The following is a 23,319-nucleotide window of genomic DNA, read 5'->3' as shown; positions in this document are numbered from 1 at the left end:
TAACCAAGTTCATTGTAATCAATGTTTTACTAATATATCAACAAGAATTGAGAAAAACTAAAATGTATCCAGATGCCTCCTCTGCAGGAAACTCGGCTTATAATCTTGTAACACTCTAACAACTATAGTCTATAGCAGTACAAAAAAACGATGAAATAGATGTACATGTATTAAATAATTACACGAAAACCTTAATATTCCCCACATAATAACTTGTATTCACACAAGTAGTCAGTTATCTCTGTATCTAGACACAAGGAATCCCACTTGTTTGCTCAACAATCAAGAAATCGGCATCTAATCCAGCTCCCCATGAGTTAGTTGAGGTATAACATGTGAAAATGTAAAAGTTAAAGTGGAAAAATTCTTACAAATGTAATTTGAACCTGATTCATTAGCAGCATAGTCTTGCATACGATAATGCCAAGTTTCAACCACTTTGGATTATAACAACTGGTAAGGAGTGCCTCAGGAAGATCAAGAACCTCCTCAGCAACATGTTTTTGTCAGAGAGTAGCTCCTTTCTGCTCAACTTGTCTAAGGTAGTCTTTTGTGAACATTTTTTATTGGATCAAAGTAATCATTCATGCGGCACGTTCCAGATTATGTTGTCCTGAGGGACGGGCAAATGAACCAAAAACTGAGATGCAGAATGATTCAAAAACTGATAAAAAGCTTCATCCTCCGGAGCAGAATTGCCTCGGGAGGTCAGTCAGTCACTCAGAGTAGAGGTTTTCTCTTCATTTTTCCAAATGTTTATGGGAAGACTTTAGTTTCATGCACTCTTAAGGTTAAATTGACATGTGAATATCTGATAATGAAATATTATATTCGTCAAAACAGTTCCGGAGCAAGCATGTTAGTTTATTTGTAGCTAAGAAGCCTTGGGAAACTGTCATCATGCCTTGATAATTTCGTGAGACTTCAAATATATACTCAGTATAAACAAGAATCAAGATAACAATTCACCCCAATCTCAACATAAACCCATATTATACTTCTTCAGCAAATTGAAAACAGAAGAAAACTGCTAAAGAGCTGCATCATATATTAGATAGATGTTCACAAAATCCAAGCACTTACAACACATACACTCTATTTGAAGGGCTAACTCCCTATGAATCCCAAAATCGGAACCCCTCATTCTCCTGCGTCCCACCAGCATTCACCCAAATTTCTTTGAGAAATTGTGATTCCCACAAATCATCATAACTATTGCAGCATACGGAATTCCTTGAATTTGAATATTACTACTTTTCCTCCGATGAATTGAGCTATTGAGCACGGATTGCAAATCAATTCCCCAAAAGTATCATCATGATTGAAGAAATTTTGAAATTGCCGAGTTTTATTTATGGGAAAATTGGATCTAGAAGGCCCATCAGCTCGTCGACGGGTCAGGAAGAGGTGATTGGCTTTGGGCTTTAATGGGGTAATATGAGCTGATTTTGCATGGGCTTTGAACCCAATGCTGTCCACCAAAACTTCAAGTTTCATCCATTATTTTCAACAATACCTTCGAAAATCAGCTAAAAGTTAATGAAGAACGGTGAATTCATAGATCAAGAATCACCAAAAATCTTTTGAGGGGTTTTTTATTAAATTTCAATTCGACAAAAGAATGATGCTCCACTCAACACAGGGTTCAGGAAATATCAACAAAATCAATTCTTGTCTTCTTAATAATACGATTCATTTAAACTACTCAAGTTTTGCAACAATATTGATCTATGAGAAACTCGGAGGCCATAATCAAAGAATTTCTTTTTTATGTCTATTGTATGCTACAAAAATGTAAAACAAAGACCGCGAGTCGTTCTTGTTTAATCACTGTTTAGTTTGTTAAAGCACAGAACTTTCGTGCCGGTGAACTTTGACCAGCAGCAGCCTCCAACAAAATCATATCATAATTAACCTCTCCATTCCCAAACGTGCAATTTGACCGCAGCAGCCAAGATTGATTTGATGCTTTCTGACCTCTCTCCGATCCCAAAACTTCATTTATCAACCTCACACCTGATTTTTATGCAAAATGCTCTGTTTTGGACAACTTCTTGATTAGCACAGAAGATGAACAAATCCCATGTTCTCTTCCCGATCATCTTCTTCTTCACTCATTTTTGCACTAATCGGGCGGCTGATTCTTTATGCCCCATCAATTTTGACTATGTTGAAACCTTCCCATGGGACACTTCCCTGTGCAGAGAACCAGTTCAATCAGCCTGCTGCCAAACTCTTCGCAGCGTTTTCGGTATGGGCCTTGCCCAGTACCTCAAAGATTCCTCCTTGTTTTATCTCCCTGATGCAAACACTTCATCTTCTTGCATGGCAAACTTCCAAGAAAAGCTCTTTTCAATGTCGATACCCGGTTCCTTGTTCCCTGCTTGCTTCAATGACACAACTGAATTCGTCAATAGACCATCCACCAGCTGTGCCGGAATTGTAACAGTAAACGATTGGACTCAAAGAGTTTACACGTACGCCCCACTAGAATCCTCCTGTAATGGAGACTTAACGGGCTTAACACGATGCAGTTTGTGCGTGGATGCAGGGTTGAAGGTGAACTCTTATCTTGTTTCTTTACATCCTAACTCCACAAAATGTTTCTTCTTTGCCATACTTTATGCTGCTGCTATTGTCAATGATTATGGACCTGAGGATGTCAGAACAGCTTCTTGCATATTAGGCCTGCCCTTATCTAGCTCTGCAAATGGTAAAGGATCGAATAATACGAAAAGAAAATTGCTCTTCGGGGTGATGGGAGGCTTTATTGGGACATGTTTTGCAGTTATATTGTTCCTGGTTTACAGAAAGTGGGACAAGAAGAAAAAACAGGATCTGATGCATGAATCCTATGTGCATTCTATGAAGTCTAGGGTGCTGCCTAACTCAGGTGCCAAATGGTTTCATGTAGCAGAGTTAGAACAAGCTACTAATGGATTCTTGCAGAAGAATATGATAGGAAAGGGTGGATATGGAGTTGTTTATAAAGGGACTCTTTCAGATGGCACTGAAGTTGCTGTCAAGCAAATTCTTGATTTGGAATCCAAAGGGGACGACGAATTCACCAATGAGGCAGAGATCATCAGCAAGATCAGGCACAGAAATCTTCTTGCTCTCAGGGGATTCTGCGTTACAAGTGAGAGATTTAAGGGTAAGAAGAGGTATCTCGTTTATGATTTCATGTCAAACGGGAGCCTGGAAAACCACCTTTTCGTTAACGACAAGAAGCAGAATCTATCTTGGCCTCAGCGCAAGAACATAATTCTTGACATCGCAAAAGGACTTGCTTACTTGCATTATGGAATCAAGCCTGCAATTTATCATCGCGATATAAAAGCTACAAACATTCTTCTGGATTCAGACATGAAGGCTAAAGTGGCTGATTTTGGATTGGCTAAGCAAAGCGCAGAAAGCCAATCCCACCTCACCACGAGAGTTGCTGGCACGCATGGATACCTTGCGCCAGAGTATGCACTTTATGGACAATTGACAGATAAGAGTGATGTTTACAGCTTTGGCATTGTGATTCTTGAGATTATGAGCAGCAGGAGGGCTCTTGATGCATCAGCAACTTCAAAGATTTTGATCACTGATTGGGCTTGGGCGCTTGTGAAATCTGGAAGAGTTGAAGAGATTTTTCACGAGTCGATAAGAAACGAAGGCCCAAAGGGTGTTATGGAGAGATTTGCGCATGTTGGGTTGCTCTGCGCACATGTGATGGTGGCACTTAGACCTACCATTGCTGATGCACTGAAGATGCTTGAAGGAGACATTGACATCCCACGACTGCCTGAGCGGCCATTGCCTCTCACTCGTGAAATGCTGCAAATGCCTTTCAAGTATAGTTCATCCACAAGCGAGGGATCAATAGCTATGTTCAGCATTAGTTCATGAAAATTAGATCCAGAAAAGAATTTCTTTCACCCATTATCCAGATAGTTTATGCATGTATAAAAAATAAGCAAGATTATTACAGTTTGCCGCTTTTAACATGATAACGAAGTTTGTCCAACTAATCAGATTCATTTCACTAATACAATGAATGAGGTACTGTTTGTGTTGATGAGGATTCTTGAGTCCTAGTAACCACAAAAAGTGATCATCAAGTGATCATTGGGTAGCTCTAGGCACAAAGATTCAGTACTTGAAAATTCATACTCGATCATCTCAGTGTACACGGCTAACCAATATAGGCCTTGTTCAGAACCACCTAAAGATGTTAAAAAAACAGGGGGAAAGGTGATATTAAAAACGAGATGCTCTACTGAAGCATCTTCCACTCAAAACCTTTTAGCCTTTGGTTCACTTTTGGACAGCATCATCCCTGAAAGTTGGTTGACCTCATATAATAATCCAGCAGAAAACAGAAAGCTGCATGTCGAAAACACTTGATCAGAGTTGCAAGAAGTTCACAATTAATTTAACAGGTTTAGCTTTTAAATTTTCAGTCTTATGCCAGTCCTAAAGTGAAAATGTGATGACCAAGTGGCTAAAAGGATGATAAATTACCAGGTTGTAATACAAACTCGGTGAACAGTGCTAGCAGCTATCAGTGCCACTGCCTCAGCAAATATAACTGAACCAACAAAGTTGAAGACTAGTAAGTTACACAAATCACCATGTCATCATCTTTCTATCAATCAGAGAATTATGCAGCATGTACATGCTATATTCAGGAGATCACTGCACATGTGATCTATGGAGATCTTAATGGATAGAACTTCTGCATGTCATTAAAATGTCACTTTCCTAGATGCGATTCTGAATCATGTCACACTGATTTTCACACTGGGAGAGTAATCATAACCCTCCCCAATCCCTATCCTCTTGAAATAATTCCATCTACAGCTCCCACCAAGCAAAAGTTGGACAGGGGCAAACACCAATCTGAGCGTTAGCCCATGATACAAATTCCAATAAGACCAAATAAATTATCTATATACCCTAGGAATAAAATAAATAATGCAAAAATTAATTTCAAGTGGCTGTGATTAATATAGAGAACATGTTTCCAGGTGCAAATGACGAAAATATTTAGCATGTCTACAATACCTTTAAAATACTGATCACCAAATTTTAGATCAGAAGCTTCACATGAAAACTCATGACAGCAATTATAACAAGCATTGCAGGAGGATACAGGAGACTATTCAAATGATGACATTTGCACGAAATTAACAGCTAATATTTGTAAAGCACATGAGCGGCATGTACTAGGTGTTGGTTTAGATAAAATGAATTAGTGCTTAAACCAGAAAGGGAAGGCAAAAAATCTGAATATTGACATTCTTTCCAGCTATAGGGTACGTAAATATAGCAAAGAAATTATCCAAAGAAAATCTTGTGCTTACCGGTACCCCATCCAGTCCTGATACCACATGTTTCCTGATAATTTCCAATGAACTAGAAAGAAACATCGAAGTCAGAGGCATATAACAAAATCATATCATACATGTAACAGTTGCTTAAGTAAAGCATGCTGGACAGATCAGGTTGTGATGTTGCTGCTTGCTAACGAACATGACTAGGGAACAAAATAGTGAGTGGCAAGAGAAAATAACGAAGCTCAAATAACCTTAAGTTTTCCAATGACATTCCTCATAAAGTTTCTGCATGGAAAAATGATAAATTGAACTAAAGTTGTAAAGAACCCTTGTAATGATCTAGGTACAGTAGCAGGTTGATTGTCAAAAATATATATAACAATGTATTTAAAAAGGCTGCAGTTGGGCTTGGTGAAACATTCATAACAAGCAACATTTACATCTACTAAAATTTCAAAATTAAATTATGATAATTTATGTTGCAGATTACTGAGAAGAAGCTAAATAGGGAAGTGCATATGCATATAAGAAGTCTTGGTGAGATAAAGAGGCCTTATTTTAAAGTCTAGGACTCATGTTTCCAAGATACAGAGCAATCATGCATGCATTTAATGGATGGGGAGTGAGGCACAGAGAGAAAAGGAGAGTATACAATATCTATTAGAAATGCAACCAGCTGCCGCCAATCATTTAGCGGACACAGCCAGATTGCTTAAACATGAGTACAATGACCCCATGTATGACGGACTGTCAAAACGACAGTGTCACTTACCGTCAGCAGCAAAAGGAATATGAGAGAGCTGGTGAACCCCCCAAGAATAGTGAGTAACTCTGAAGATGCCAACTTCGCTCTATACATTTCTTGTAGAGAAAGCGTGACAACAAACAAAAGAAAAGAATACAGCATAGAACTCCCAGCTCCAGCCATGTTACTGTTATGAAGGACACAAAAACATAAAAGCCCATTTAATAAAAAGAATTAAAATAAATGGGTATATGGAACTCAATTGTTCAAATTTCTCATTAATGATCAAAATTAAAATGTAACTTAGCCTTCAAGGTGGGACCCAAATATCTCATGAGAAGTTTCATACCCACCATTCCAGCACAAGTCTTGGACTAAAAGTTTGTGTTCAAGACTGGCCTCTGGTTTTCTGTGTAACCAACACCTAATTCCATGCTACAAGAAATGTGTCTACTTGCAGGTACCATAAAAAAGTTGTGGGGATTTGAATAAATCTGCAGTCAATAAAGTTAAACCTGCAAGTATCCTAAGCAACTACTCCCCCTGATACCCTTGTGTCTAGTTTGAGTCCGAGTCCTACAAATAATCATTCAGTCCGTTGTTCCAGTACTGGAAGCTTCACATTCATAAGCCAAATACTAAGGCTATTTCCAAGACTGAAGACTTTCGATTGTGGTCCAAGTACTGATCTGAATTCTAGATACATGAAACCATTTTTGTGCTACAGCACTCCAATTTATCCATCTTTCATATTCGACCTATGCTCGATTTTGCCGTCAAGCTGGCTCATCAAACTAACCCCGCGATTTCGCTGATCTACAATCTAAAAATTGCTCAATCTTCACATTACGAAACACAAATTGTTACCATAACAAACCCCATTGACAAGCGATCAAGATCTCTCCAATTGTTTTGCTACATCATTTTTCTTTCCACGTAATTTAGATGTACAAAGCAGTAAACTTTTGAACTATTGAACCCTTTGCCACAAACAACAAGAACTCACAATAATCTAGAAAAGCAGCTGCCACTGGAACTTGGGCGACATAAATCTCAAGCCAATGAGTCGATTGAATCGAAAATAAACCCAGAAACTACTCGAAATCGGACAAGAAAGCGTCCTAATTCAGATTGTCATTTATCAAATTAAAAAAATCCGAAAAAAAATTGCACAAACGCATATACCGCAAAAGAATGGGACTCACCCAACCGTAGCCTGATTCAGTACCCAATCAAATTTTGGCTAAATCCGACGATATACAGCAGAGACCGTCAGAACCCTGGACCTTGCTCATTAAACTGTAAAAGTAATCAAGATTTACACGATCCGTGCCCGCCCGCCCCGTTTACCCATTCAGCTAAAAATATAGGGCTTGGGCTATAAAATTGGGCTTCAATGAAACAATGCGGCACACTTTAAAAACGGATATGACTTCAGTACATAATCCAGCTCATGAACAGGTCCGGGATGACCCGACCCGTTTACACTTTATATCTTTGTGATGTTTATATATATATATATATATTTTCAAATAACTATATATTATTATTTTATTTTAAAATATATATAGATATTGTGCTTTTTTTCTTTAAAAAAAAAAAGGTAGAAGTTGTATGTTCATCATCTAATTATTTGATGTTATTGCTTGAAATAAATTGTTAAAATGCATTAATTGGAGAATAAAATGATCAAAATGTCTTGCCAAGTAAGTGCCCACCCACTGCAAACTGCTCACTCTTTCTCCTTAACTAGCATATAAACAGACGACTGATCAAAATCCAGAATTGCAAGTCAATACTAATCCGCAGCCAACACCCCGCCATGGACGAGGCGGAGCTGCCGGAGTGCCCGGTGTGTCTGCAGCCGTATGACGCCGTATCCGCCATCCCTCGCGTCCTTACCTGCGGCCATACCACCTGCGAGGCCTGTCTGAAGCAGCTCCCTAACCCATTTCCCAACACTATCCGCTGCACCGTCTGCACTCTCCTCGTGAAATTTCCAAACTCTCTTGCTTCCCTTCCCAAGAACCTCGACCTCCTTCACTTGTCATCTGTCCTTCAACACCGCCACTCACCAGGGAACAAGAAAGTTATTTCACCATCATCGCCGCAGGCAAATGGGATAGACCAGTCAGTGTTGTTTCCTTCGGCTCTAAAGTCGTGGTCATATGAGTTCTATTGTAAATGGAAGAAATGGGTTCTCCCGAGAGATTGTATTTCGATTGAGAAAGTGGGTTCGGAGAGTGATGGTGGAGTAGTTTGTGGAGAAGTTCTCAAGTATTTTCAGAGTGATTATGTGATGGGGTGTGTTTTGAGGGAGAAAGAACACGTGGGTCTTGTTAGAGTTGGGACTTTTGTGGAGGGTGAAGAGGATTCTAAGTTTTTTAAGGCTAGCTATGAGTCAAGAATTCTGACCGTTTTGTATGGGATGGAGGAAGAGGCGAGAAATAAATTGCGAATTATCTTAAATGCAACTCTTAGAGTAAGTAATGTGGGAAAGGTTTTTGGGTTTTGGTGTAACGAGGATGATAAATGTGTTTATATGGTTTGTGAGAAGGTTGCTTCGCCTAATTTGTTGAAATGTGTGCTTAAGAAAAAGGAGGATGAAGATGAAAGGTTGAGTAGTGATGAAATGAGTGCTTTGGCGATGTTCTGTATGGAGATATGCGAAATTTTGAGCCGTTTGCATTCTGAAGGACTGGCTATTGGTTTCTTGAGAGTGAGTTGTTTTGGTTTCAATGATTTTGGCCGTGTTTATGTTGATTTGGGAGATGTTTTTAATACAGGTAGGAGACTGCATATGGCTGTGCGAATAGAACTCTGTGATTTGGGAATAAGTTTGAAGGATACTTTACTGGACAAATATCTTATGTTTATTAGCCCTGAGATGTTATTGAACTTTTTTGTCAAGGAGAGCTTTAAGTTTGATTGGGGAAAATCCAGATATGAAGTTGGATGTGCTTCAGATGTTTGGTCTTTGGCCTGTTTACTGGTTTGGCTTATTGTTGGGAGCACTTTCGTGGAAGAGATGAAATGTTTCTTGCATTTTGTTGCTAATGCTATCAAAGATGAAAAAGGCTGTGATTATTCTGGTTTGTGCATGCGTTGGTCAGAGAAAATTGCAGTGGTATTGGAGGGTAGACTGGGCTCTGAATATGCTTCTCTACAGGATATCTTGTGCAAATGTCTGGGGTTTGACCCTGGAAATCGGCCAGTTATAACCGACTTATGGAAATGCCTGAGGGAGTTGGTTATTAAACCACAGTTTGACACAGGACTCATGTTAAAGCAGGAAGTAAAGAACGGAAAAACAGGCCACTGTGTAGTACTAGGAGAGATCTGTGAGATGGTTGAGGAAGCTGACAAAGAATTGATGGGTGTTATACAAGGAAAAGATAAGAATGATGGAGCTGGTGTAGAATTGAGGGTCAATGAAGATGTTGTTCAGGGAGTGTCCAGGGGCCATGTTAAATGTACAGAGATGAAAGGTCATCTTGATTGTATCACAGGGCTAGCTATTGGAGGTATAACCTGCCATCCCATATGAGTGCCTTATGTTTGTAATTATTCGCAAATGTTGCATTAGTTTCTGCAGAATGACTTAAGTAAGCTATAATATGACTCAACAAGGACAAATGTGAGTGTGCATGATATTCTTTCTAACATGTTAGTATTTTGTGGTAGCTTGGTGCTCCAGTTTCTACCATCAAATTGATCTTTTGATCAGATACTATCAGCCCCAAGATTGTTACAGATATATGCTAAAAAGAATCATGTGTGGTTATTTTATCTGAAATAATTATGTGTCCTCCCTTCTAAAACTCATAACGGTAATTTGACTTTGAGTAAATAGATTTTGAAATCCTTTGATATAATTTGATTCACAGACTGGATTCCAATACGTAAACTCAAGGTTATGGCTTATGTGCCTTGCAACTAGTGGCATGCTCAACCTCACACTGGATAGACTAGAAGAAATCAGTAGATACACAAGGGTCAGAGACAACTCTATTTCATATTTGTATATATGGAAGATCTGTTTTGTAAATATGGTGAACTAGTTCTATTGGGTTGCACTTTAGGAGCAATTCCTAAAATCACTTAGTTCTTAACCAGCAGCAATCCTCTAATGACACTAAAGAAGCATAAACACTTTGGAGTTTGTATTGTAGCAGGAAAATTTGAGAAAGCTAAATAGAGTGATGAACTCTTTCATTTTTATATAAATGATAGTGTGCCTGCTAATCAATTATATTTTTCTTTTTCTTCTTGTTTTTCTGTGCGTGTGTGTTCTCTCCTTTCACTCCTGTAATGAAAAGTATTTTTGTTGCTCGTTGTTAGCATGATTTTTAATATTCATTTATTCTTTTGTTAGGGGGCTTCCTGTTCAGCTCCTCCTATGATAAGATTGTCCATGTATGGTCTCTGCAGGTACAGAGCTTGCAATAAAGTCTTCTTCGAATTAGTTTGTAAGCTGTATAATGTGCTTATGCTCAGCTTTTTACAAGGGTTATGTTATATGTTTACTGCCCAGATGACATTGTGATAAACAAAAGTCAGCATAAAAGTAATTGCAAAGCTTGTTTCTGACAAGATGTCTGGAGTAAACATACCTCTGCCTGGTTGAGTTGTGCTGCGGATCGAATGGTGGAAAGAATTGAATTCGGTGTACGGATGCAAACCTTAGAGTATTATAGTTGTTTTTTCTTGGAGCTTAAAAAAGTCTGATCTCCTTCAACTCAAACTTCCTTAAGCCTTTACTCGTCTATCAGAGATCTCAGTTTAAAGACTAGGGTGCATGACATAGATCGTCTTTGTTGTTTGGAAGAAATAGAAACGCTTGCCATCACATGTAGCTAAAACGCAATGATTGTTTTTGTACCAACATTTTATGTTGCTCTAGGATAGTGTGGTGCGGTTTGTCCACATTGTCTTGAGAAATGGTCATCCTTGCCACACATGCATCAAATATGATTCTAGCATAACACGTCTAACCCATGTGAAGCAGTCGCTTTATATACACTATATATTCATGGAAAATAAACTTACTGGGAGATGTCAGATGATGTAGCAGATTAATTGTTAACCTTAAAATACATCAAACTTTCAAAATATCATATTTAATGTTCTCGTATTAACTGGTGCATCATAATTTGGTTGCCTGTGGGCTTACTTTTTAAAAAATGTGTCTGTTTGATCCTTGTGCTATAATCTCAGGTATTTTCTTTGTCCAATTTATCTCAGGATCTTTCGCATGTACACTCATTTAAAGGTCACGAGCATAGAATCATGGCTGTCGTTTTCGTGGATGGCGAACAGCCACTATGCATTAGTGGTGATAATGAAAATGTTATATGCATTTGGAAAGTCACTTTTCCCTTTTCTGAAGAGCCTGTGAGGAAGTTGCATGAGAAAAAGGATTGGCGCTATAGTGGCATTCATGCAATGGCCATTTCTGGAACTGGGTATCTGTATACTGGCAGTGGAGATAAATTAGTAAAGGCATGGTCACTGCAGGTCTAATCTCTTCCTCTAGTTATATCTCAGTGGTTGTGTGCATGAACTGAAATCCATCATTGCTTTAATTGTTCAGGATTATACCTTGTCATGTGCTATGAGCGGCCATAAGTCTGTTGTATCATCTCTAATAGTATGTGATGGCGTTCTTTATAGTGGAAGCTGGGATGGGACTGTGCGTTTATGGTCTCTCAGTGACCATAGTCCTTTAACAGTATTAGTGGAGGACAAACCTGGAAATGTAGGATCTGTTTTGTCTCTCTCCATGGAGCATCATTTGCTGTTTGTTGGTCATGAGAATGGTAGCATAAAGGTAAACCATGGTTGTCCCAAATTTTAAGTTATAACAACAAAGGTTTGGACCTTTAATATCTCACCTCATTTTTTTCATTGGACTACCTGATATTTCGATTTTATTTCTTTGCATCATAATTTCTCAGAAGTTTGAGATGATGATAAGGTTTGGTGTGTGGTCTTGTTCATTTACAATGCCTGTTACCGTTGATTCTTTCCTATTGCAAGCCTTATCTTTGTAAATGAGGGGATACGTTTTAGGCGCTTTGCTTTACATACTTGTGCAATTTAATAGCTGATAAGCCATGCTTTAAATAGAAATAGTATTTAGAATTGCTGATTTCAGTCTCATTTGTTCCTTCAGATATGGCATAACGATGTCCTCATGAAGTCCACACAGACCCACAAAGGTGCTGTCTTCTCAGTTAGCACGAAGGAGAAATGGCTATTCAGTGGGGGCTGGGACAGGACAATTGGCCTGCAGGTAAATTCAATTTTGCCCCTAATTAATGAACAGAAATTCAATCGGATAGCAGTGGATGAGACTTTACTCAAGTAATAAGGTTGGGTCAAGCCCGAAGACTCTACAATTAACAGGCCTAGAGAGTCGAGTCTCAATCCTTAGGCATATGCTTTAAATGAAAATGTTGAATTTCCTGATGTATCATGTACTGGTATGCGTTGATTGATGATGTCTTCTAAAAGAAACAAACGAAAAGGTGTTTAGTCCAATTTTTTGGGTTTATTAACTAAGATTCTGATATTGAAGGAAATATCTGAAGATGTGGATGGAATGGAAGTCATACGTGTTGGATCTATTGCTTGTAATTCTACCATAACAGCTCTCCTGTACTGGCAAGGGAAGCTATTTGTTGGTCAAGCTGATACAATAATAAAGGTATGATGCACCGTCATTGATTGCGTCTTCTAGGCTGTCAGATTCATATTTGATTACAAAAACCAATACCAGCTGAGGTTCGCTATTAGTTCATGCTCCTTCTTTTCCTTGTCAACTTTTACATGCGTTGAAAGATTTGATATCATGGAAATACATAAACAAACCCCTCATGGGGATGGACTTGAATGTGCAAATTTGCACTTATAAGTTGAAAACATACAAGTTTCTTCCATCTTTATCAGGTCTACCAGGGAGTTTAGCAGCAAGTGCTTGGAGATCCTCTCTTTGATCTTGTCCAGAGCACGATTTCGTCAGACACAGCCGTCCTAGTTGATATAGTCGAACCGATGAAGACGAGTATAGTTGTTGTATATATAGAACAAGCAACCTGTGCAAGGATTGCAGAATCCTTTCTGCAGATCAAAGAAAATGTATAGAACTATTCAATTGCATCTTATACTGTTGATGATATAGTGAACATGAGTGTGATACATGGGACCATGAACCACAGAGTGACACAGTACAGTATTCTCAATTTCTCCAATGTGTAATTTACATCTCTGTGTATTTCTTTATTCCAAATTAAAAAATATAATTAATTATATTATAACTCAAAAGTGGAGCTATATACAATATACACATCAAGGACGTGATATACTTTTCTAGTGTTAAATCAATTCAAACGGTACATCAATCAATCTATTAAGAACAGCAAAGAACAAATTCGAGTAACTCTTAATTTAATCATTATATTAATATGATTATAAATAATTTATATAAAATAAAATAAATATGTGACTCGAATTTAGGACATTGAATTTTTTCAATCTGAAACTCAAGGCAAAGCAGCAAAGATATATATGTTTTTTGTTTTTTTGTATAATTTCAAGAATAATTATACAAACATTTGATTTGTTATTTTATTTAGGGACGCAAATAAAATGCAACATAAATATAACATAATTGATAAATTATTTCAGAAAAATTGATAAAAGGTGAATAAACTATTATTATTATTATTATTATTATTTTGTGTCCTGCACACAGAAATTGCACTATCTCATTGTCGTTTTATGCTGCCACTCTCTCCATCGATACCATCCACAAAAATTAATTTCCCTCTTTCTATATATCCTGAAAAATATCATATTTGACGGAATGTATATTTATTTTTAATATGATTTTTATAGAATAAGATTTCTTGAAAAAGCAAAATCAATTTTGATGTGTGGCGTCAGGCAATGGCAACTCCTAGTTGTTATTTTTCTAATAATTACTATAATTACAATTGCCTGTGCTACTTCCACATGAATCGAGCACTCGTAGCGCCGTCGGTTTGTCATCGCCTCAGTTGCGTCGGGATTTCCAGGTCCGGGTTCGGGTTTGTGTTGCAGAATTCAAAGAGGAGGAGATGGTTGGAGCTGGGGCGTCGCCGTTTCAGGTTTGTTGTCAGTGCTCAGCTGTCCAGCTCGCTGTCAGTGAACATTGGCTTGGATTCTCAGGTCGGTTTTTTTTCCTTGTTTTCCGTATTTATTTTGTTTTGTAGGGTTTTTGAGTCGTTAATTTTGGTGGTGATTGACCTTTTAGTTAATATAATGAATGTAGTTATTACTTTTGCGTGATTCTTTTCCAATTTAGAAAAAGGCAATTTGATCACTTTCCTGGTGTGGTATGTCATTAAAGCTTGTTTCATTCTTGAACTGCTTGCTGCCGTTTATTTGTTTTGATTGTGTCATTTACGTATTGTGGTTTCTTGCATGTTGAATTATGTATGGAGATTTCTGAATATGCTGAATTTGGCTACTTCATGAGATTAACTTAGTTTTGTATGAATTTGAAGAGTATTTACTCCCATGAATCCTCACATTTGCCATGGGTTGGGCCGCTTCCTGGGGATATTGCTGAAGTTGAGGCTTATTGTAGAATCTTTAGGGCAGCAGAACGGTTTCATAATGCTCTAATGGATGCATTGTGCAATCCACTGACTGGAGAATGTAGTGTTTCTTATGATGTGCCTCCGGAGGATAAATCGTTATTGGAGGATAAAATAGTTTCAGTTCTTGGTTGCATGGTATGCCTCCTCAATAAGGGAAGGGAAGATGTCCTTTTGGGACGATCTTCCATCATGAATTCATTCCGTGACTTAGATAAAACTGTAATGGATGATAAGCTTCCCCCACTTGCAAATTTTCGCTCGGAGATGAAAAGTTATTGTGAGAGCTTGCATGTTGCCCTAGAGAATTATTTGACACCTGGTGATGATCGAAGTTTAAATGTTTGGAGAAAACTGCAAAGATTGAAAATGGTATGCTATGACTCTGGATTTCCCCGAGGGGATGATAGCCCTTGCCAGACATTGTTTGCAAATTGGAATCCTGTTTACTTGTCCACCTCAAAAGGAGAAGCACAATCACAAAACTCCGAGGTTGCTTTTTGGAAGGGTAGCCAGGTTACAGAAGAAAGTTTGAAGTGGCTCCTGGAGAAAGGGTTCAGAACTGTTATAGATCTCAGAGCAGAGATTGAGAAGGACAACTTTTATGAAGCTGCTCTAGGTGAAGCTATTTCATCTGGGAAGATTGAACTGATTAAACTTCCAGTTGAAGTTGGTACTGCACCTTCAATGGAGCAGGTTGTGCAATTTGCTGCTTTAGTGTCAGATTCGAGCAAAAAGCCCATTTATTTACACAGCAAGGAAGGAAGACGGAGGACATCTGCTATGATCTCTAGGTGGAAGCAATACATGGATCGCATCTCATCCACTCAAAGGCGAGTGAGTAATACTGACCTTAGACCTCAAGGTACTCGAGCAGTTGAAGATTCTGATTTCTCTATGAACTTTGATGAAGGTAAATCATCTCATAATGGCATTGAGTCACTCCAACAAAAATCTGATAAGTCTTATAGTACCCTCGGGGCAGTCTATAATCAAGATGCTCCTGCCAGACAAAACCAATCGGGAAGCCCTGGCGAAGCTAATAATAACATGACAACCACTGAGGACACTGCTGTGATCTCTGGTAATGGTGGAATAGGATCAACTACTGACTTCAATGAAGATGTGAATCCACTGGAGTCTCAACTACCTCCTCCTGATATTTTCTCTAGAAAAGAGATGTCCAATTTTTTCAGAAGTAAAACGATTTCACCAGAAACATACTTTAGTTACGAACAGAAGAGATTGGAGATGCTATCTGCTTTGCAGTACAATTACAACGGGACCATCTTGAAGGAAGAAGCCAACTCTAAATCAAGCATCAATGAAGAACAGAGTATGAACGGATCACTTGGCAGCGTAGAGTTATCATCAAAGCCACAGACTGTTGCTTTCACTAATGGGTCATTTCAGGATCCTACTGTTCTTTCTAGCCCTATGACTCATCTAGATAAAACCAACAGTGGTGTGGGTTATGACAGGAGTAAGGAAAATGGTTCTGTTTACACAAGCAATGACCTATCAAAGAATGCCACATCCACTATGGTTGCTGGACAGAATAGACGTGATGCTGACAGTTATCTCTCTTCAGATGATGAAAACTTGGATATGCTTGAAGGAAATATGTGTGCTTCGACAACTGGTGTTGTAAGGGTGCAGTCAAGAAAGAAAGCAGAGATGTTCTTAGTTAGAACAGATGGATTTTCTTGCACCAGAGAAAAGGTAACAGAGTCTTCCTTGGCATTCACTCATCCTAGCACTCAGCAGCAGATGCTTTTGTGGAAATCTACCCCGAAAACTGTATTGTTATTGAAGAAGCTGGGCCATGAACTCATGGAAGAAGCTAAAGAGGTATACATCTTTTGTTTAGGTACTATATATGGATACTTTTTATCAATGCTGGAGCATCTGTTCCATTAATGTGTAACCTGCACTTTAAGCTTTCAACACCCTGAGCAAAATTTCTCCTTAACTTGCCTTTTAATTACGTGGGGAAAAAAAATTACGACAAAGTAGATTCCAGCCTGATTCCATTTCCTTGAGCTTGATATTACTTTTTGGTAATAGTTGCATGTCTATCTCTTCTCTCAATAAAACTGAGCAAATAGGGAACGGGAGTATTGTGTGAACTAATTATACTTTAGTCCAAAAAGCATAAACTCTATGTGATTCTCATTTTCATCACTTTCACAGCTCTTCAAGATGATAAACACGATAGATGGATATGATCGTGTGATTAGATTGATTTTGTTTCCCCTGTGTTCTGTGCTTTCGAGCCTGTTATTTACAACGTTTCCTGAATTTCAATAAATGTGAGCATTGAAATTCAGAAGTCAAGATGGATTCATTGTGTGTTTCTCTTAATATCTAGGACTGTGTTCATTTTATTTCCAGGTAGTTATCACCTTTTGGAATATCTGTAACTTCCAAAAGCATCAATATTTGTACCACCAATCTGATGTGAGTTACGTGTTTGCTCCAGGTTGCCTCTTTCTTACATTACCAGGAGAAGATGAATATTCTTGTTGAACCTGAGGTTCATGATGTTTTTGCTAGAATTCCAGGATTTGGGTTTGTCCAGACGTTCTATAGTCAAGATACAAGGTGCTCAAGATTAGGGAATTAGTTTTTATCTTTGCTCTCGTCATTCTGGAAAAGTGCTCATGTTTTAATTGAGAGGTTCTTGACCCTCCTATCATGTCCCTATTACAGTGACCTTCATGAGAGGGTTGATCTTGTGGTTTGCTTGGGAGGAGATGGGGTCATACTTCATGCATCCAATTTATTCAGAGATGCAGTTCCACCTGTTGTCTCATTTAATCTTGGATCCCTAGGGTTTCTCACCTCTCATACTGTACATTTCTTTCCTCAAACTTTGATAATATCTGTTCAAGCTTGCTGAACACATTTCTCCCTGACTCATATGATTTTTCTTTGCAGTTTGATGATTATAGAAGTGATCTAAGACAAGTGATTCATGGAAACAACACAATTGACGGGGTTTATATTACTCTTAGAATGCGTCTACGGTGCGAAATATTTCGAAATGGGAAAGCTATGCCTGGCAAAATATTTGATGTCCTCAATGAGATTGTAGTTGATCGTGGTTCTAATCCATATCTTTCAAAGATTGAATGTTATGAACATGATCGCCTCATAACCAAGGTATTTTGAGTTACTTGATACACTATGAATTTAGGAAGAAAGTGGAAATAATTTTTTTGGTTGAACACTGTGCTTAAAGTTATTGGGTGAAGTTTCTGGAATTAGCTTTGCACTATGGTTGAAATTTACTGTAAAATCATCCAGTTGAAGTAAACATTAGAGTAAAAAAGAAAAGGTACTTATGTTGTGTTTATGACCGTCTCTATCATACTTTTGCTAGGTACAAGGTGATGGAGTTATAGTTGCCACTCCTACTGGAAGTACAGCTTATTCCACAGCTGCTGGAGGTTCTATGGTAAGCTGCCATGAAAATAACTCTAAATATTAATTCTTTTAGCTGGGCTTCTTGTTAATTAAATTAAAGGGATAATTACATCCATACTCTCTGATTTATGGTGTATTTACACAAACCACCCATGCGTTTTTTGAAAAGTTATACATACACCACCAGAAATGCCAACACCATTTACATAAACTACCCCTGCTTTTCTAAAAATACATCCTTCCGAAATGTCAACAACATTATACAAACTACCCGGGGTGATTTGTGTAAATATCTAGTATAATTATTCCTAAATTAAATGATAGTATCTAATAGTAACTGATTTAATGATTGTTCAAATTTTATATGTAATGCTGGAAAGTAAGAAACTTTTAGCATGAGAAACCACCAGCTGTTAAAGATGTTCTACTTGGAAATTTCAAGGACCAATGAGATTGTCCGAGTTAACAATTTTTATTGAATGGTTGTCTCTCTGAAGTTGATCCATATTGGATGGTATGCAATCGAAATTTAAACAGGAGACTGGACTAATGATGCAACTTTACTTTTGAATATAGGCATTTGTGGTTGATCTTGCTATGATTTTCATTTTGAGATACATCTGTAAAATAGTATAAAGAAATGCTATTCTTATGTGCAGGTCCATCCGAATGTCCCATGCATGCTCTTCACACCGATTTGTCCACATTCTCTCTCATTCAGACCAGTCATACTTCCAGATTCTGCTCGGCTTGAATTAAAGGTATCCTTTGTGCATTTTAAGTAATAAGAACAATTTGGTAAGGATTCTTGTTTCATAATCTGCTGAGAACAAACTGATAATAATGTTTCTCATGGCAATGATCAGATATCACTGTTTCCGATACTTTTTGTCATCCATCTCGGATCATGCATGGTTCAGAAATTCTTTTGCCACATCTAACGTCTAAATATTTAATGAGTAGCCATACATAAACAAATTTTCATTTCTGTTTCCCTTAATATGACATAGATTAGCTGTGGTATATTATATGTAAACTACATTAATTTTACAGCCAATATTCGTCTAAAGTAAAAACTACTTTACATCATTAATATTCACCACATGTTTACATTTGAATCCAACTTAAAATATGAACTGTCACAGGGTGGATGACGATGTCTCTGAACCTCTATTTTGACTTTTTGCTTCACTTAGCACAATACCATTTGGAAGGGTCCTCAGTGGATCATACTAAAAAAGGTGCAAGTATCTAGTCATTAAATCCTATTAGGTGAATAGTTGAGTTGTAAAGGCATGGAACTTATGAAAAACATGGAAGATTTCTCTTTGTGGTAGTTATAATGAGAGATGTTCTTCCACAGCAGTATCTTCACATTGGCTGACTTTTTAGCAAACTTAATATCACATATAAATTCACACATCTAAACAACATTTTCAGCATGGTGTGTCTAGACTATTTCCTCATTTCGTCGTACAACCATATGATGCCTACACACATTATTGTCAAGTAATTACCTTCCCTATTCTTTTCTTCAACTGAGGCAGATTCCAGAGGATGCACGAAGCAATGCTTGGGTCTCGTTTGATGGGAAGAGAAGGCAACAACTCTCAAGAGGGGATTCTGTTCGGATATCTATGAGCCAACATCCACTTCCAACTGTCAACAAGTGTGACCAAACAGGTGATTGGTTCCGAAGCTTGATTCGTTGCTTGAACTGGAACGAAAGACTAGACCAGAAAGCCCTTTGAAGGCCATAAGATATAGTTTCTTTTTTCTTTTCTCTGCTAATGTATATAATAGTGTACAGGTTATATAGCTCAAAGGTTACAAATTTCTCAACTCAGAAATAGCATTGTGATAGGCTGTATATTCAGCTGATTGTACATTGTCATATGTCATCTAATGTCTGAAGACCGACCATATTCTTGACCCATCAAGTTACTTCACTAAATTATGGTGGCTTGATGGACAATTACCTCTTTATAACCAAAAGATAAATAAATGAAGGATTTTACCAAAGTTTGTCTGTCACATCAACCAGAGAGCTCTGTTTCCTCAAGATTTTAAGGTTTATTATCAAGTTCCGAGTCCTTTTGACCTGTACTACATTGTGATAATGTTAGATGCAGAAATGCTAAAAAATAAATTCCATTTTTCTGCATTTAGTCATCTTCTCCAATAACAGATAAACTTTACATAGTCATATAGAAATAACTGGAACTTTGACAATAGTACCAACAGACAAAACTCTTAAGGTACCTAATGTATACTAAATTAGCTTCTGTAATGGCACCAACAGACATATTCTCAAAGGTTTAGCTAATATATATACTAAATTAATGGATTTTAAATTGCAGTAGACAGAGACATACCAAAGTATACAAATATAAGACAAGATTGACACCCTTATCAGTTATTTTATATCTTCATCCTTCAATCATACACACATATAGAAGAAGGATGATAAGCCCACAACTAGACATTTTGCCTGAGGGACTTCTTCACTATAACTTGATAGCCCTAACACAGATCCCACCAGAACCTCTATAACCCGAATAAGTACACAGACAATCTGAGGTACAAAGGGAAAAAGAAAGGTACTCTTGTCACTAGAGAGTACATAGAAATTGACTCGCATTAATGCCTTATATCGCCTTCACAGCTTGGAATCTTGGTTCTTTGGGAAGGAACTTTTGCTCGACATAAACAGACATATAGTCGCCAAACACAAACTTAGGGTACTTGGATGGATTTTCCTCCTCTTTTTCCACTTTTTGGATGATTGATTTGGTTGCAGGCTCAATCGTAGCCTTGAGCGATGGATTATAGAATGAAGCAATTGACCTCCTATTCCCATCTGGCGTGGCGAAAACCTGGTGCCAAACACTCTTGTACCTCCCATTGCTCAAGACCTCAATTTGATCGCCAATGTTGATCACTATTGCATTTTTTAGGGGCTGCACGTCAATCCACTCTCCATCTTTCAAGATTTGAAGACCCTTTACCTCATCATCTTGGAATAGTAAGATCACGCCCCCGGCATCCGTGTGGGCTCGAAGCCCATTCACCTTCTCTGGGTGGGGGCATGGTGGATAGTGGCTCACCTTGGTACCGAAAAAGGCAGCTTGCTCGTCTTCTCCACCGTTGAAGACCTTGTTGATGTAGCCTTTAGGCAAGCCTAAGTTCTCGTCCATTACTTCCATGACTTTGATTGCTAGTTTCCTTAATTCAACCCTGTATTCCTTCATGGTTTCCCTGTTGTTAATCATGGCAGCCAAAACGAATTATTCACCATTTGATAGTCCATATGTTGACATGCATGAACGCAACTGAACTGAATTTCTTTTAAATTCTTTCGTCAATGCTCAATAAAACAACATGAATTATTCGAAAACACAATGTTAGAACAGTTGAAAAAAAAAAAGACATTGTGCTTACTTGAAACTAGGAGTTCCTGACGGCCAATCATCCTCATTTTCATCGGAAAGCAAAAAAACATCCTCCCAGTCCACATTCTCTACCTTCCCATCACTCTTCTTCTCTATCAATTCATTCAGCAGCTGCACGGGTTTCGAATTCTTGAAACCGGGCTCTCTTTCAAGCTTGTAGCATTCAGAGGCAACCTTCTTCACCCTCTCCAAGAGCTCCTCAGAGATCCCATGATTGATCAACTATCATATACTTACACATATACAATCAATTAACATGTCCTAAATTCAAGAACATGATCACACACATGTAAAAGTACTAGCATGATCATAAGCTATTTCCGAAAACTAATAGAAAAACGTTCCAAGTCATGTTCACATACCTGAAAGAATCCCCACTCTTCACAACAACTAGCGATCTGAGCCAGAGTCTTGGCTCTCTCATCTCCTTCAATCTTTGAGAAATCAATCACCGGAATCGCCATCGATAACACAAACACAATTAAGCACAAATATAACTATAGTGAAACAGTGTATATATGATAATAAAAGTTGGCTGTCTTTTTGCAGTTGGCTGTAGTACTATTACTAGCTGTGGTGCTTAAGAGGTTGCCCACAAAGGCCTATTTATAAAGGAGCAATGACAATGATTTTCCTGCCACCTTGGAATGTCAACGCTTTCTGTTTTTTTAATACTATGATTTATGTTCAATAATTACATCTGATTAGGGCAGCCTTTGGAGACATGCAATGGACGGTGACACCATGCCCATAAACTCAAATTTCATCATTTTCTTGATCAGATGATGATGATGCATTTTCTACCCCACAACAAAACCATTCTCACTAATTACCCTTATGTTTATAATTATTTCTTAATTTGACCATAATTAGGACAATTATTAGTTTACGCGGCTTTTCCATATGGCAGCATATAAAATACTTTTTCTAGTTTCATTGAAGTTAGGTAATAAGCCAACCAGATCTTACTCGATTGATAAAGTTGATGTCTCGTAATTAAAAGATTGTGAGTTCAAGTCCTATAAATGTACATATATATATATATATATGTCAACTTTTATTATAATTTTGTCCCATTTTTAAAGTATTTGTTGTTGATTCGGGTTACAACTCTCAAGTCTAGGCTTAATTCTTGTGGTGTGACAGCATTTTACTTGATATTCAAATCTGTGCCGACTAACAGTAGAACTATTCATTGCATCAAATAATGACCATCATTAATTCCCCCTTTGACTTTATTACAACAAATGACATGCTTTTACTTTTGTAATATAGGGAGATCAGATGGAATTAATAAAGAATTAACTGAATACTGATCTGTAGCCATAGTTTGAGGACTAAGGAAGGAGACTACTGCATCATCATCCCCATAATTATAATCAATATATAAATTAAAGTTATAACTGCTCAAATTTAATTAATTTTAACTAACAATATTAATTTTGCAAGCTCGAGTGTATTAATTTCCTACCAATAAAAAATGTCTTGGCTTAGTGATTAAAACTGATAAATAAATTCCAAGACATGATTTTGCACAGTATTTATCACACTTAATGTGAGTTTATTGCAACGAGTATTTATCTCGATTAATGTGGATTTCTTGTAATATATATAACTCTATAATAATATAAGTTCATCGATTGATATTAATATTAATGTAAGGATGTAATCGCCGTCCCGATTAGAAAAATAAATTAATTTACTCAATGTGAATATTAAGTCTG

The 23,319-nt window shown here is 37.6% G+C and overlaps 4 protein-coding genes and 1 pseudogene across 6 annotated transcripts; 3 read left to right on the top strand and 2 right to left on the bottom strand.

The window, feature by feature from the left end:
- The first annotated feature begins 1,835 nt into the window (after positions 1-1,835).
- On the top strand, positions 1,836-3,978 carry LOC105180324 (putative receptor-like protein kinase At1g11050 pseudogene; annotated as a pseudogene).
- Positions 3,979-4,006: 28 nt separating this feature from the next.
- On the bottom strand, positions 4,007-7,438 carry LOC105180306 (keratinocyte-associated-like protein). Of its 2 annotated transcripts, none has more exons than XM_011103977.3 (5): positions 7,278-7,438; positions 6,100-6,259; positions 5,355-5,406; positions 4,513-4,579; positions 4,007-4,374 (listed from the first exon to the last, which is right to left on the bottom strand). In XM_011103977.3, exons 2-5 carry the CDS (start codon positions 6,253-6,255, stop codon positions 4,284-4,286), a joined length of 366 nt encoding a protein of 121 aa, XP_011102279.1. In that variant the 5' UTR covers positions 6,256-6,259; positions 7,278-7,438; the 3' UTR covers positions 4,007-4,283. The 2 variants fall into 2 exon arrangements, with proteins under 2 accessions (XP_011102279.1, XP_011102283.1); XM_011103981.3 differs by lacking the exon at positions 7,278-7,438 and adding an exon at positions 7,079-7,232.
- A 324-nt stretch (positions 7,439-7,762) lies between these two features.
- On the top strand, positions 7,763-13,336 carry LOC105180295 (zinc ion binding protein). Of its 2 annotated transcripts, XM_011103968.3 has the most exons (7): positions 7,765-9,596; positions 10,448-10,503; positions 11,317-11,589; positions 11,666-11,902; positions 12,248-12,367; positions 12,653-12,781; positions 13,024-13,336. In XM_011103968.3, exons 1-7 carry the CDS (start codon positions 7,895-7,897, stop codon positions 13,039-13,041), a joined length of 2,535 nt encoding a protein of 844 aa, XP_011102270.1. In that variant the 5' UTR covers positions 7,765-7,894; the 3' UTR covers positions 13,042-13,336. The 2 variants fall into 2 exon arrangements, with proteins under 2 accessions (XP_088733881.1, XP_011102270.1); XM_088877755.1 differs by lacking the exon at positions 11,666-11,902 and having other exon boundaries at positions 7,763-9,596.
- A 544-nt stretch (positions 13,337-13,880) lies between these two features.
- Positions 13,881-20,165, top strand: NADK2 (NAD kinase 2). Its single transcript, XM_011103962.3, has 8 exons — positions 13,881-14,283; positions 14,622-16,565; positions 17,197-17,318; positions 17,427-17,568; positions 17,655-17,879; positions 18,100-18,174; positions 18,803-18,904; positions 19,691-20,165. The coding sequence occupies exons 1-8, from the start codon at positions 14,023-14,025 to the stop codon at positions 19,892-19,894; spliced, it is 3,075 nt and encodes a 1,024-aa protein (XP_011102264.1). The 5' UTR covers positions 13,881-14,022; the 3' UTR covers positions 19,895-20,165.
- A 378-nt stretch (positions 20,166-20,543) lies between these two features.
- LOC105180280 (2-oxoglutarate (2OG) and Fe(II)-dependent oxygenase superfamily protein) lies at positions 20,544-22,188 on the bottom strand. The gene is made up of 3 exons (XM_011103956.3): positions 21,958-22,188; positions 21,585-21,817; positions 20,544-21,401 (listed from the first exon to the last, which is right to left on the bottom strand). Exons 1-3 carry the CDS (start codon positions 22,057-22,059, stop codon positions 20,792-20,794), a joined length of 945 nt encoding a protein of 314 aa, XP_011102258.1. The 5' UTR covers positions 22,060-22,188; the 3' UTR covers positions 20,544-20,791.
- Between the last annotated feature and the right edge of the window lie 1,131 nt (positions 22,189-23,319).

The sequence above is a fragment of the Sesamum indicum genome, linkage group LG2, assembly GCF_026168435.1.
Source record: "Sesamum indicum cultivar Baizhima isolate 11 linkage group LG2, ASM2616843v1, whole genome shotgun sequence".
Taxonomy (NCBI): domain Eukaryota; kingdom Viridiplantae; phylum Streptophyta; class Magnoliopsida; order Lamiales; family Pedaliaceae; genus Sesamum; species Sesamum indicum.
This window is presented reverse-complemented; position numbering and strand designations above follow the sequence as displayed.

Coding starts and splice junctions, on each gene's coding strand:
- LOC105180280 (XM_011103956.3), bottom strand. CDS start 22,059: ATGGCGATTCCGGTGATTGATTTCTCAAAGATTGAAGGAGATGAGAGA. Junction 21,818..21,957: donor AAGAGTGGGGATTCTTTCAG/GTATGTGAACAT, acceptor AGTATATGATAG/TTGATCAATCATGGGATCTC. Junction 21,402..21,584: donor TCAGGAACTCCTAGTTTCAA/GTAAGCACAATG, acceptor GATTAACAACAG/GGAAACCATGAAGGAATACA.
- LOC105180306 (XM_011103977.3), bottom strand. CDS start 6,255: ATGGCTGGAGCTGGGAGTTCTATGCTGTATTCTTTTCTTTTGTTTGTT. Junction 5,407..6,099: donor TATTCCTTTTGCTGCTGACG/GTAAGTGACACT, acceptor GTTTCTTTCTAG/TTCATTGGAAATTATCAGGA. Junction 4,580..5,354: donor CAGGACTGGATGGGGTACCG/GTAAGCACAAGA, acceptor TTGTTGGTTCAG/TTATATTTGCTGAGGCAGTG.
- LOC105180295 (XM_011103968.3), top strand. CDS start 7,895: ATGGACGAGGCGGAGCTGCCGGAGTGCCCGGTGTGTCTGCAGCCGTAT. Junction 11,903..12,247: donor ATGAGAATGGTAGCATAAAG/GTAAACCATGGT, acceptor TTGTTCCTTCAG/ATATGGCATAACGATGTCCT. Junction 12,368..12,652: donor ACAGGACAATTGGCCTGCAG/GTAAATTCAATT, acceptor CTGATATTGAAG/GAAATATCTGAAGATGTGGA.
- NADK2 (XM_011103962.3), top strand. CDS start 14,023: ATGGCAACTCCTAGTTGTTATTTTTCTAATAATTACTATAATTACAAT. Junction 17,319..17,426: donor TTCTATAGTCAAGATACAAG/GTGCTCAAGATT, acceptor TCCCTATTACAG/TGACCTTCATGAGAGGGTTG. Junction 17,880..18,099: donor ATGATCGCCTCATAACCAAG/GTATTTTGAGTT, acceptor TACTTTTGCTAG/GTACAAGGTGATGGAGTTAT.